The 12,027-nt window shown below is 46.0% G+C and overlaps 2 protein-coding genes across 4 annotated transcripts; one reads left to right on the top strand and one right to left on the bottom strand.

The window, feature by feature from the left end:
- The first annotated feature begins 1,530 nt into the window (after positions 1-1,530).
- LOC100846519 (protein trichome birefringence-like 14) lies at positions 1,531-4,231 on the top strand. Of its 3 annotated transcripts, XM_024462370.1 has the most exons (4): positions 1,531-2,174; positions 2,740-2,829; positions 2,950-3,155; positions 3,249-4,231. In XM_024462370.1, the coding sequence occupies exons 1-4, from the start codon at positions 1,836-1,838 to the stop codon at positions 4,111-4,113; spliced, it is 1,500 nt and encodes a 499-aa protein (XP_024318138.1). In that variant the 5' UTR covers positions 1,531-1,835; the 3' UTR covers positions 4,114-4,231. The 3 variants fall into 3 exon arrangements, with proteins under 3 accessions (XP_024318138.1, XP_024318139.1, XP_014755456.2); XM_024462371.1 differs by lacking the exon at positions 2,740-2,829; XM_014899970.2 differs by lacking the exon at positions 2,740-2,829 and having other exon boundaries at positions 1,532-2,174; positions 2,960-3,155.
- A 4,188-nt stretch (positions 4,232-8,419) lies between these two features.
- Positions 8,420-9,335, bottom strand: LOC104581338 (glycine-rich cell wall structural protein). The gene is made up of 2 exons (XM_010237310.3): positions 9,173-9,335; positions 8,420-9,042 (listed from the first exon to the last, which is right to left on the bottom strand). The coding sequence occupies exons 1-2, from the start codon at positions 9,249-9,251 to the stop codon at positions 8,756-8,758; spliced, it is 366 nt and encodes a 121-aa protein (XP_010235612.1). The 5' UTR covers positions 9,252-9,335; the 3' UTR covers positions 8,420-8,755.
- Positions 9,336-12,027: the final 2,692 nt, after the last annotated feature.

Raw genomic sequence — 12,027 nt, 5'->3', positions numbered from 1 at the left:
AGGACGCAAGATAATGTCTTGAAAATGAAGAAAACAAACTAGGGTGATCAAGGCCCAATACAAATGCTTGACCGCCGCTCATGGTGGGAGAACATTTCCAAGACTTGACCATCCATTCCATCTAAGAGCCTACAGCCATAAGTAACTCCCTACTCCTACAGAGGCTAGTAGACGTGAAATTCTCTCTAGCTGCTTGGAAGGAGGAGGCAGTATATGAATCTCCACCGTTGTTTTCTGAGGGTAGAATAGACATTTATATTTATAAGGATTAACGGTTAATGATTTTTCTTTGGTTCGTGAATAGCATTCCTGGGCTTCAGCCCATTTGCTCTACCGTGTGTTCCCATCTAGCTGTGTCTGTGTACAGGATTGTTGCCCTGGCCGCCGGCCGCAGCCACGATCCCACGATCGTTGCGCCCGCCGCCTTGCCGGCCGGACTTAGCCGCTCGAGATTAGCCCGGGAAAACGAACAGTACTCCAAAGAAATTAGTTCGAACACAGAATTTGATAAACCTTAATCTTTTTTATCTACTCAACGGCTCAACCAGACGGAGTTTTTGATGGTTTTTGATTTCTCATAAAACTCACGGTTCCAGAAGTAAAACTTTGGAACAAATCTAAGCCTAGACCCCGCCGGCGGCTGAACTGTGTGGGAGCTAGGGAGAAGACGATGGGAAACAAATCCGCACAGCTTTTTTTTTTTTTGAGAAATGCCGGGTGGGCCGTGCGGGCGGATGATGGGCTCACAAAACTACAGGTTCCCAAATTACATCTATACTGCTCTACCCGGCCCGTTAGTGGATATATACGGCTCCTTTGAGTCCAAACAGTATACTTTCGTTTGGGCTGTTGGATCTTGAGCAACGGAGGGCCAGCTTTCATCACGGGGTAGCAGAGAACAGCTCGGTGCGGCAGTGTCGAAGCATGCTAATGCCGGCGCAATTGCTGCAGTGTGTAGGGATGATTCCGGCTTGCTCCTGGGCTCTTCTGTCCTGGTCTTCCTGAGTATCACTGATCGTCTGACCCAGGAACTCTAGAAGCCCTCGCCTGTCGTGAAGCGCTGGCGCTGGCTGCAGATCTACGGCTGGCGAGCATCCGGGTTGCGTCTGACTGCCTCGAAGTCATTAAGGCCATGAAGGAAGATTTTAAGGGCCGTTTTGCCCCAGTTCCTCTAGCTTTGTTTCTGTTAGTTTTGTCCATGAGCGGAGAACTTCCAATGCAGATGCTCATGGCCTAGCGAGGGCTGCTTCCTCGCTTGCTGCAGGTCGCAACGTTTGGCTGCTAATTTCGCCAAACCTTTTTTTTATCCCTACTCGTATTCAAGTTTAAATAAAGTGTCGGCTTCCCTAAAAAAAAACTAAAGGAACAATCCACTCCGTGGTGGGTTGAGAGTATGCAACTGTCTCGTTGACCAATGACCACTCAAGCCATGCTCTGATCGTTTCTTCCCATGCCAAATTGCCACTTATCTCTTTGTTTATAAACCCAAGACCACCCATTTCGGCAAGCACGGCGTCGAGAGCAGCGAGCACGTGGAGAAGAGAGAGAGTCAGCTGAGAGATAGGGAGCACGTGGAGAAGCTAATTAAGAGCCGGATACGGCGGAGATTGAAATCGAGAGAGATCGGAGCGAATATTGGCAGGAGCCAGGAGCGATACCCACTGGCCGGCGCGTGCAAGTGGAAAAAAAGAAAAATGCAGTCGTTGTGGTTCCATTCCGTAGTTGGAAAAAGCACGTTGAGATGATCCTCTCCATCTCTCTTCCCAGATCCACGCTGCCGCCGCGTCCATCTCTTCCCCTGCAGGTTCCTGCCCACGTTCTCGAGAGGCAGAGACATGAGCATAGCTTTAAGTTGCAACGAGCTAGCTGGTTATTGCGCAGTCAACAAGCCAGGCGAGAAATCCAAATGTCCCTCTGAGTCTGAGCCCTCTCCTTACCCGCGCCCGCGATCACCCACCGGAAAAGGCGCCGAACAGGTACGCTGCATCTTCCGGGCATCGATGAAAGGCGGGTCTCTGGACAGGCTTCTTGCTAGCGCGCCGTTCTTAGGATGTCCTCTGCTTCTTCTCGTTGTGCTGGTTGCTGTTTTCTCGGTGCTGGATGTGTCCCCCGTCCTCACGAACTTCGGCATAACAAGGTTGGAGGAGCAACCGAAAATTTCCGCACAGGACAAGGTACGCATACGCTATATTCCCTATGGCGGGTTCAATATGTTGAAGCTGGGTATTCATTTTTGAGATTTTTCTTTCTAAAAAGGTTTAGTTCTAGTCCTATGACTATTACGGAAGTTTAGAATTTGTGCTCACCTTCAATACACAACTTAATTTTGGCCCCTCAAATACCAAAACCATAGTCGTGGTTTCTTTGCCCCCCCCCCCCCCCCCCCCCATTGAAAGTTGTTTTGGTGATGACGTGGTTCCGCACAGGTGGGCAACCTTATCAGCACAAATGAATAAAGTTCTTTTTGCAATAAATAAAACTTTAACTTTTTAACAAACTAAAATATGTATACAATAAATATGATTATGATTGGCAAGGATAGTCTTTCAAATTAGAAAACTTGAACGAACAAAAAGGAAAAAAAAAACTGAAGATTTTAGGAAAATCATGAATAATCGATAAAAGATACTGAAAATCTCAGAAATTTAAATAAGAAATTAACCCTTTTAAATTTACCGAGCTCACTGTTCTTTCGTCTACTCCTTCTGATTCTAAATTCTTGTGCTGATTGAATGTCAGCTGTGCGAACAAACTACCACGCCATCGAGCAATGCCTCTTCTCTTGACGCTGATGCATGCGCCGATAGCCGACCACCGATTCCATCACCGGTTAGAATTTCGTTTTCTTTTGAGCGAGCGAAAGTCCCATGCACGGTTCGGTTGGTTGGGTCTAGCTACCTTATCAAGATGTTTTGTTTTTCTACCTTGCTAACAGATTGCTGTTGGTAGTACTTGATAGATTGTAACTACGGAAAGGGGAAGTGGGTAGCAGACAACAAGCGGCCACTCTACTCCGGCAAGGAGTGCAGTCGATGGCTGTCGCTGGTGTGGGCATGCCGCCGGATGGACCGGACCGACTTCTCCTACGAGAGTTACCGCTGGCAGCCAAATGGCTGCGAGATCCCCGACTTTTCTGGCCAAAACTTTCTGAAAAGGTAGTACTATTGTGCGCTTCTCCTCGTTGACTCGCTGTGCTGAAATATCGGTTCAGTTGTTCTAACATGTTGGGAGGCGTACGTTACGTACAGGATGAGGCACAAGACTCTGGCTTTCGTGGGCGATTCGCTCGGCAGACAACAATTCCAGTCCATGATGTGCATAGCGACAGGTGGTAAGCACAGCCCAGAGGTCGAAGATGTTAGCCGGAAATACGGCCTTGTCAAAGCCCCGAACGCTTTCAGCCCAGCTGGTGGTTCCGCTTACCGATTCCCATCGACCAACACCACGATCCTTTTCTACTGGTCCGCGACCCTATCTGAGCTGCAGCCATTGCAAAACACCACGAGCTCGGCGAGGACGAAGAAGAAGACGACGACTAGCTACGCGTTGCATCTCGACCGGCCGGCAGAGTTCCTGAAGCAGCATCTCCACAGTTTCGACGCCCTGGTGCTCAACACCGGCCACCACTGGAGCAGGCAGAAATTCATCCGAAATCACTGGGAGCTCTACGACGGCGGGAAGCCCGTAATAAGGAAAGGCAAAGCCGCGGCGAACTTCTTCACCGACGCGAGGAACGCTAAGCTGCACAACATTGCCAGATGGCTGGATGCGGAGCTGCTACGTCGTCCTGGGATGAAGGTGTTCCTGAGGACGATGTCGCCGGACCATTTCGTGGACGGCGGCTGGGACACCGGAGGAAGGTGCGAGGACACCGCCCCGTTGTCCGGTGGGAGCGAGGTCTCGGGGGATCGCTCGGGTGATCTGGCTGCGGAGCACGCCGTGAATGGGACTCGGGTTAAGCTGCTGGATGTCACTGCTATCTCGCGGCTGCGGAGCGAGGGCCATATCTCGAACCATAGTGTCGGAGCTCAGAGGGAGAAGTACGATTGCTTGCACTGGTGCCTTCCTGGTGTACCGGATTTGTGGAATGAGCTGCTCTTTGCACAGATTTAATTAGTTACATGTATACGACAGTTCAGTGAGGAGAAATGTCTCTCTGTAATGTCCCATTCTTTTGAGGTTGGATTCAGGTGCAAGAATATATAGATCTGTTAACACAAAGAAATTTGTATCTTGGAGTACTTTTTTTTTCTGTGGTACTTTAACAAGAATAAATTGATATCGTACAGTGCCCGTACGTTGCCACGGCCTCTGTTTCAGTCATGGCATTCGTGCGTGACATGAGCTTGGGATTTCAATTCTCTTGCGTCGCCAAACAACCTGGAGACGTACCAACCCACATTCTTTTGGATTATGAGCTCCCAGCCCTGGAACATTATAAAAAAACATATACAGAGCTAAGTGCCAACCCATAGTCCATATCCATTTACGGATTACAGCAGTGGTGTCTGGGATATGTCGTCGGTCCGGCGGGCGAGTAAAATCAAACGCTTGCGAGGCTAATCATCCGCATGGATATTGCAATATTGCAATCCCCTGAGCGATCAATATCGTTACAGTAATTTTTTTTGACCGGGTCAAAACAGTAGGAGAGGCTCCTGCTATATTAATTAATACAGCTTCCGTCCTATATTAAGTGTGTCAAATTTGTCCAAATATGAATGTATATATACCTAAAAAATGTCTAGATAGATCTAATATTTCGACACTTAATACGAGACTGAGGAAGTAAATAAAAAGGATGTTACAGAGCTATTTACATAATTACAAGCGACACAAAAACCCAACGGACAATAATTTTATTGACACGGCTACACTATTGCTAGACACCTAAATCTGATTAGAGACATTGTAGTGCTGTCAGGCTGTAGATATTTTTTCCAGCAGGCTACTTCTGATTAGAGATTCAATTTCTTAGTTATACTGAAATCTTGAGAATATAGAGGTGTTGCATCTGTAGTAGTTCTAAATCTCTGAACTTTCACAAAGACATCGATCATGGTTATTCTCAAACCTTAAGAGTTGCCGAGGGGACCTTGCAATACTGCACACATTGAGACTATAAGTACATACCTGATATTTATGATGTTCGTGATTTGCACATGCACGTTCAGGTACATCAAGAGAGAAGCTGTGCCTATGAGGCTTAACTATGAAAATCAGTTTCAGTACTTACTCATCTACTCATTTAGAATTGAGGCAGCTGAAACCAACTACTGCTAGTGTTTAACCTTATATGTCAATGAAGTTAGCACCATGATTTAGATCATTCATCTTGGTAGATGCACTTAATATACACCACAAAGAAAGAAGGTCTTTCATGAAATTTGACTGCTGAACTTGTGATCAACGGCCGCGCGCATGCTGCTGTGCATCCTCGCTGGCTTGAAACTGCGAGCAGTTAACCCCACGGTCCCCACCTCCTCACCGTACTCGTGGCCTGCTGCCTGCAGCCTCCGAGCCGGCCCAAAGCCGCGAGAACGCAGCTCCGTTTCTTCCTCTCCGGGCTGAAGCCGCAAGAACGCAGGAGGCCAGCAGCCCGCCGCCTCGCCGGCCCGAAGCTTCATGCAGGCCGTCCTGCCTCCTCGCCGGTCACCCAGCCGAGGTGCCCTCTCCGCGCTGGCCTGAAGCCACATCTTTCTTCGCGTCGTACCTCTGCTCTATGGCTACCTCGGCCAGTGAAAAGGGGGAGGTGCGACGAGCAGCGGTGGCGCGCTGGAGGAGCGGCCGGCTGTTGGGGACCCCGCAATGGCGGCGAGAAGAGGAAGGCCGCCGGAGAGAAGAACCAGCGCGCGGCACGGCGGACAGTTGGGAGGGAGCGGCGGTCGGCGATCTGGAGAAAAAGGGAGATTAGTAGTGCACGGGGGATAGGAGGAGCTGAGATCTGGAGGAAGGAGACGTCGCCCGAGAAAAAAAAGAAACAGAAAACGAAGGACGCGTGTAGAGGTTTCTCACGAACACCTGCGGACAAAGCAAACGTATTTGCGCATTCCTTCCTTTATTATTAGGATAGATAATAGGATGTCAGGAAATAAAATTGAGAGGTGGCCTTTGGGTGCAACCGTGTAGGGGGCGAAGGGGCGAGGCTGGAGCACGGTGACGTCAAGCTTTCAGGCCTAATGTTGTGATTAACCCAGCAAAGGTGATCCTGGTGGACTGGCTATTGGGCCTCGGCCACATCTTTACTATTTGTCCATATCTGTCACAAGGGCCAAGGCACGAAGGAAAAAACATCTCCTTGGAAAGTAGTACTCTCTCTTATCCTAAATATTTGACTCAAATTTGTCCAAATATGAATGTATTTATTCTTAAAAAACGTCTAGATAAATTTAATATTTGGACAAAAATTTAGGATCGGAAGGAGTATTTATTTCTCAATCAACATGGAAATGATGGTTTCTCAGTCAACGAATCATGCCCATTCGATTACGATTTTTCATTATTTGTACTTTTATGAATTTGCACGAATCTCAATGTTGGATCGAACGATTGTTAGATAGCAAAAATGAAAACTTTAAATACCCAGCATGGAAAAGCTAACAAAAACTGATATTCATCGCCTAGATACACCCCTTGAAGACACGCGTGAGTCAGCGTGGCTAAACGTCGCTCCAGCATATCAATGGTTGGCTTCTCGGAAAGAAGAACAATAAAAAAAACAAAACAAAACAGCTCGATCGGGAGAGTTTTGTTTTTTTTGACGAAACATAGCAGCGCTACTTTCATTTCTTAAGAAGAGGAAAAGTAAACAAAGTATAAAGTACAGGCCAAAACTGAAAGGAGGACAACGGAGAAGCTAGAGACTACAGAGACTATAAATACTAAAACAGCTAAACTGTAACTAGCATCAAACAGCTTCTGGTGGTCTAGTTGCATGATACCACTGCCTCTCAATCATGTGAAAAAAATAGCTCTTTTGCAGCCCGCAAACTTCCACGCCTGGAGCTCTTCAGCGGCGATATAGCACAGCTGAGTGGCGTACCTTTGCTTATTTTCAAAACCCTGAGATTCCGCTCTAGCCAAATATGCCACCAACCCAGCATGATAATCACCCCTAGTCTGATTTTACCGGCAGTAGATATGCAAACAAGATCCTCATTAATCCACCAATCAATTATACCGTCTTGGAAAGAGCTAGGCCGGGCATTGATCGTCAAATTGTAGCGATGAAAGAGGGCAATCCAAAATTGCAAGGAGAAGGAGCAGTGGCCAAAGATGTGTGCGGCTGTTTTAGGCGAAGTTCTGCAAAGCGGGTTGTGCGGAATACCTTTCATTAGCAGCCTGTCAGCCGTGAGACATCTTTTCTGCGCAACGATCCAAGCAAAGATACGAATTTTATTGGGAATTCCAATCCTCCAAATGAGTCTGGCAGCGGGAGAGGACACTCTTCCGTGGAACTGAATTCGGTAAGTGGAAGCTGCAGAATAAGAGCCGGAGCTCTCAAATTTCCACATTAACTGATCAGGAGAGTCATTACGCTGAACATTCTGCAAGATGTTCCACACCTGAATGAACTGAAGAAGGACCTCATGAGTGGGTTGCTGCTTGATGGAGCGAATCCAATTTGAGTCACCGACAGCCTGTTGCACATATCTGTTTCTAGAAGTGGAAGCTTATGAAGGGCCGGGAAACGGTCAGCCAACGACCATCCTTCAAGCCACGGATCATACCAAAAGGAGCAACGACCACCATCTCCGAGATTAAAATGTGTGGCCGCTTTGAACAGAGCCAAAGTAAGTTTATCTTTGCATAGGTGCTTGTATAGCTTGGTATCAATCCCTCCCCATGATGTGAACAGCCATCTTATTCTCAAAGCTCTTCCCTGCCTTCCTAAATCTGAAATGCCAAGCCCACCAAGATCTTTCGGAGCACATACTTTCTGCCACGCCACAAGACATTTAGCACCGGGAGTTTGATCAGAACCGGACCAAAGGAATGAGCGATGCAACTTATCGATTTGCTTAATAACCCATGCCGGCTGCTTGATAGTGATCATCTGAAAGGAGGGAAGGGCCGACAAAACAGATTGAATGAGGATCACTCTACCAGCCTTGGATATAAATTGACCTTGCCATCCGGTGAGCTTGCTAGCAATTTTGTAAATCACTTCGCTTGAGCCTCGACACTGAGAGCGGCATCCCAATGTAGGTGCACGGAAAGGAACCCTTGTCACAGCCTAAGGTGGCGACGGCCATGTCAATGTCCACATCTATGCATTTTATGCTAAAGAGCCTGCTCTTGTTGAAGTTCACCACAAGCCCCGTAGCATACCCAAAGAGCTTGATAATTTCAGCGGTTGCACGCTGCTCATAAGCACTGGGGTTGAGCAAAATCATTGCATCATCCGCATATAAAGAGCTTATGTGAAATATAAAGAGTTTTTATTTCACGAACATATATAACACAACACCATACATTCAATACCTGACAACATTCACGTGCACTAGCCAACCCATGGAAACGATCTAGACACACACAGTACCGATCAACTCAACATGCATACCCCGTATATCGCAACCTGCAAGAACACATGGCTGCGTTCTACAGGATCACGCGTACTACGCTGCCTACCCATACCATGATCGACAGACATACATTCGACCTAGCTTCCTTCTTTTATTGATCAAACTAGACTTTTATTTATGAGTACCGAGTACGTGACACCGTCGTATAGATCCTTGGTGTGGTGCTCGATCTAGTGATGCACCTGATCTGCCTCGGGGCGGTACATAGCTTCCGGGATCTCGTCGACGCTCCCGCAGCACTGGCAGCCGCCGTAGTACCCGCGGCGGCAGCACCTGCAGTACCCGCCGCCGCGGCCCGGGTACCCACCGCCGTGGCCCGGGTACCCACCTCCGCCGCGGCCAGGGTACGGGTACCCTCCTCCTCCACGGCCTGGGTAACCACGGCCCGGATATCCGCCGCCGCCGCGGTAGTAGTCCTGCACGTCCACCTTGCTCTCCTCCTCCTTCTTCTTGCCCTCTGCATCAACATGCACCACAAACCATGAACGCGCATTAGCTTATGCAGCTACTCACGGCTAACAATAAGATTGTCTGATCGATCGGTTCAAGTAATTAAGCTAATTAAGACTGGGGGTGCATGTACTCACGAGTTTCTTCGGCGGCGGAGACGAGTAAAGCAGCAGCAAGCAGGAGCGCGAGCACCAGGAGGAAACCTTTGGGCGCCATGCTCGATCGACCGATGGATCCCTCTTCTAATTCTCAGCCCTGTGCTTAGCTTGTGCTACAAGAGCTAGCTAGTGTGTGATGAGATGAGATAGCCATGCATGCCGAGCAATCGTATTTATAGGCGGAGGCCCTCTGACAATCGAGATGGAGGAGGACTACTGCTACGGTGCTACCAATCGATCAGCAAGTTGACACGGTGATCCATCAGTCGAAAGGGTCGTGTGCATGCACGTTGATGCACGTAGGCCCCAATATAATCGAACGTTGTTGGCGGTTGGGAGATGGATGGCAATATATATTGCATTAACGTCTTCCTGCACGCAAGTAGCAAGAGCTCGATCTGCTTCTATATCTTATCTGCAGCGTAGAAACTGTGACAGCGGGGGAGACATGCATATGCGTATGTCAAATTTGACTCGCCAGCATTGGTCCATATGCATTAATCATCAGCACTGGTAGATAGTAGACACATGTATTCTGCATGCATATACTGCAATTGTATATCCGAGTCCGAGGGCAGCCCCAAGGATCTTTCACTAAGTGATTCAGAAAGACGTGTTTCCGACCGAAGACCTTTGGTTAACGGATTTTTCAAAGCCTCCTAATAAAAGATTAAGTCGCATCCGCAAAATCGGCCGAACTTATTTAAAAGAACATCGACTTGTCAACCTTGTCGAAGCATAGGACGACGTTCGCAAGAAGGTTGTTGTACACGTACGATTTTACTCATTGTACCATCTACCATTGGTATCCCTGTATACTAGCTAAGTGTTGTTTGAAAAAAAAACAAGAATGATTAATGGTTCCTCCTCCACCGAGAAGTGGGGACTTGTTTTTTTATGGCTAGGGAAGGTGGGGAAGCGGATCAGTGTACCAGGTAGGGGGAAAACGCCCTCCATCAGCCTCCATGTTTCGCTTCTGAGTTGGCATCACGGTCAACAACCGCACGGGGCCTGATTGGTAGGACCTACTGATTAGAACCGGGCGAAATAGTTAAATAGGATAAATTACCATGTCACAATGTAACAAGTCAACTAGGGTAAATTGCGGCACACCATTTTAAATTGGGTAATACTATCAAAATAACACAAATATGGAAATAAAAAGTGGAATTCACTAATATTGATTTATGTGACAAAGCGTTAGCAAATTTATTTTAAAAGTACTTTTTGCCAAAGCTAAATGAGTAAGTTTAATATCACATAAATCAATGTTAAATGAGTAACGACTTTTGCCAAAGTTTTATCTTTATGAAACCAAATACATTTTTTTAATGGATGGAGAATCTATTTTTGCTACTCATTCTCACGGTGTGTCACGTCCTTCGCTTGTCAATACAGTTCAAGTGCCTACAATAAATTTCTTTCAAACAATAAATGACTGCACTAAATTCGATGAAGAAGTCAAACTTAAACTTCTTAACTGTCATCAAAGTCAACTTAACTGTCAACTTCACAATTATATCGAATAGAGTGCGTGCTCTACCGTGCGGTAAGCATGGTTTTTTTTAGCTTACGAAAATTTTCAAACCGAAAAGTGCATGCCCTAAACTATATATAAACTAGATGATGTCCCGCATATTGTCGCGGAAATTTTTAGTTAACATACATGAGCCCACATTATTGAAGGAAATTCTTAGTTAACATATATGAGTAAAAAGTAGCAACAAAAGAGTATCCATTGAAAACATATAATGTAATTGTATGATAGATTATACATTCTTCACTTAATGGAAATAATTTGATGGAAAGTAACATGCATGTATGTGCAAAAAATATGACTTTGCCACTAAATAGATGTGTGAACAAATTAATGGTGTGATGATGTGGCATGCTTGCATGTTGAGAAAAATCAAGTGGTGGGTTTTCCATACTTAGATATAGAAGATACCGGTTATACTCCCTCCATTCCACAATACAACGTGTATAAATTTTTCTCATTTGTTCCACAATACACCTCATTTTTCTTTTGGTACCCACACCCGGTCAATAACTACTCACATCCATTTATTATTAACCCAATATGACTAGTCAGGTACTAAAAACAAGAGCTGCCTTGGTCTAAGTACACAAATCTATACATCATACAGTCCCTTGCATGCCCATCCGTCTTGCTTTAGGGTGTGTTTGGAACGGTGGTAAAGTAATTTTGTTTTCTCAACCATTTTTCCTACTTTCGCCATTTGATTAACTATTAATTATTGTTTCTCTGTGGCATTTTTTCTGCATCGACAGATTATTAAACATTTTTAGTTCAGCACAACATAGTATAATAGTATAGCAACCTCAAACTGAGTTCTAGAAGATTTCTTTGTTGGTCTTGCAACATTTTATTTATTTTCATTGTTGGCATGCATGGCATCTGAAACACGAGTACGTGTCACATAGACATCGTCGCACGAACTTCAAAACGAGGTCAACTGATCTCAAGGAAAGTGCATCAAGTGCAGATGCTACAATGCTCTGCCGTGATTGCTGCGGTCCACGCAAGAGACTGGCTTAGCCCCCAATCAATTGAATATAGAATTAGACGCACACATGACAAAACAAGGGCTCTTTGATTCAAAGAATTTTCATAGAAATTTTAAAGTTTGAATCCTTAGGATCTTTTTCTATATGAGCTGTTTGATTTGTAGGATTGAAACCCATGAGAAATTTTCCTAAAAATTCCATTGCACTAAATTTCATAGGAATTTTTCCATCCACTCCAACCTCCTTTTCAAATTCCTTTGTTTTTCCTGTGTTCAATCAAACAAACATTGGTCTAACACAAACCC

This window comes from Brachypodium distachyon, chromosome 3, assembly GCF_000005505.3.
Source record: "Brachypodium distachyon strain Bd21 chromosome 3, Brachypodium_distachyon_v3.0, whole genome shotgun sequence".
Lineage (NCBI taxonomy): Eukaryota > Viridiplantae > Streptophyta > Magnoliopsida > Poales > Poaceae > Brachypodium > Brachypodium distachyon.
Note: the sequence above shows the minus strand (reverse complement) of the source record. Positions and strands in the feature narration are given on the sequence as shown.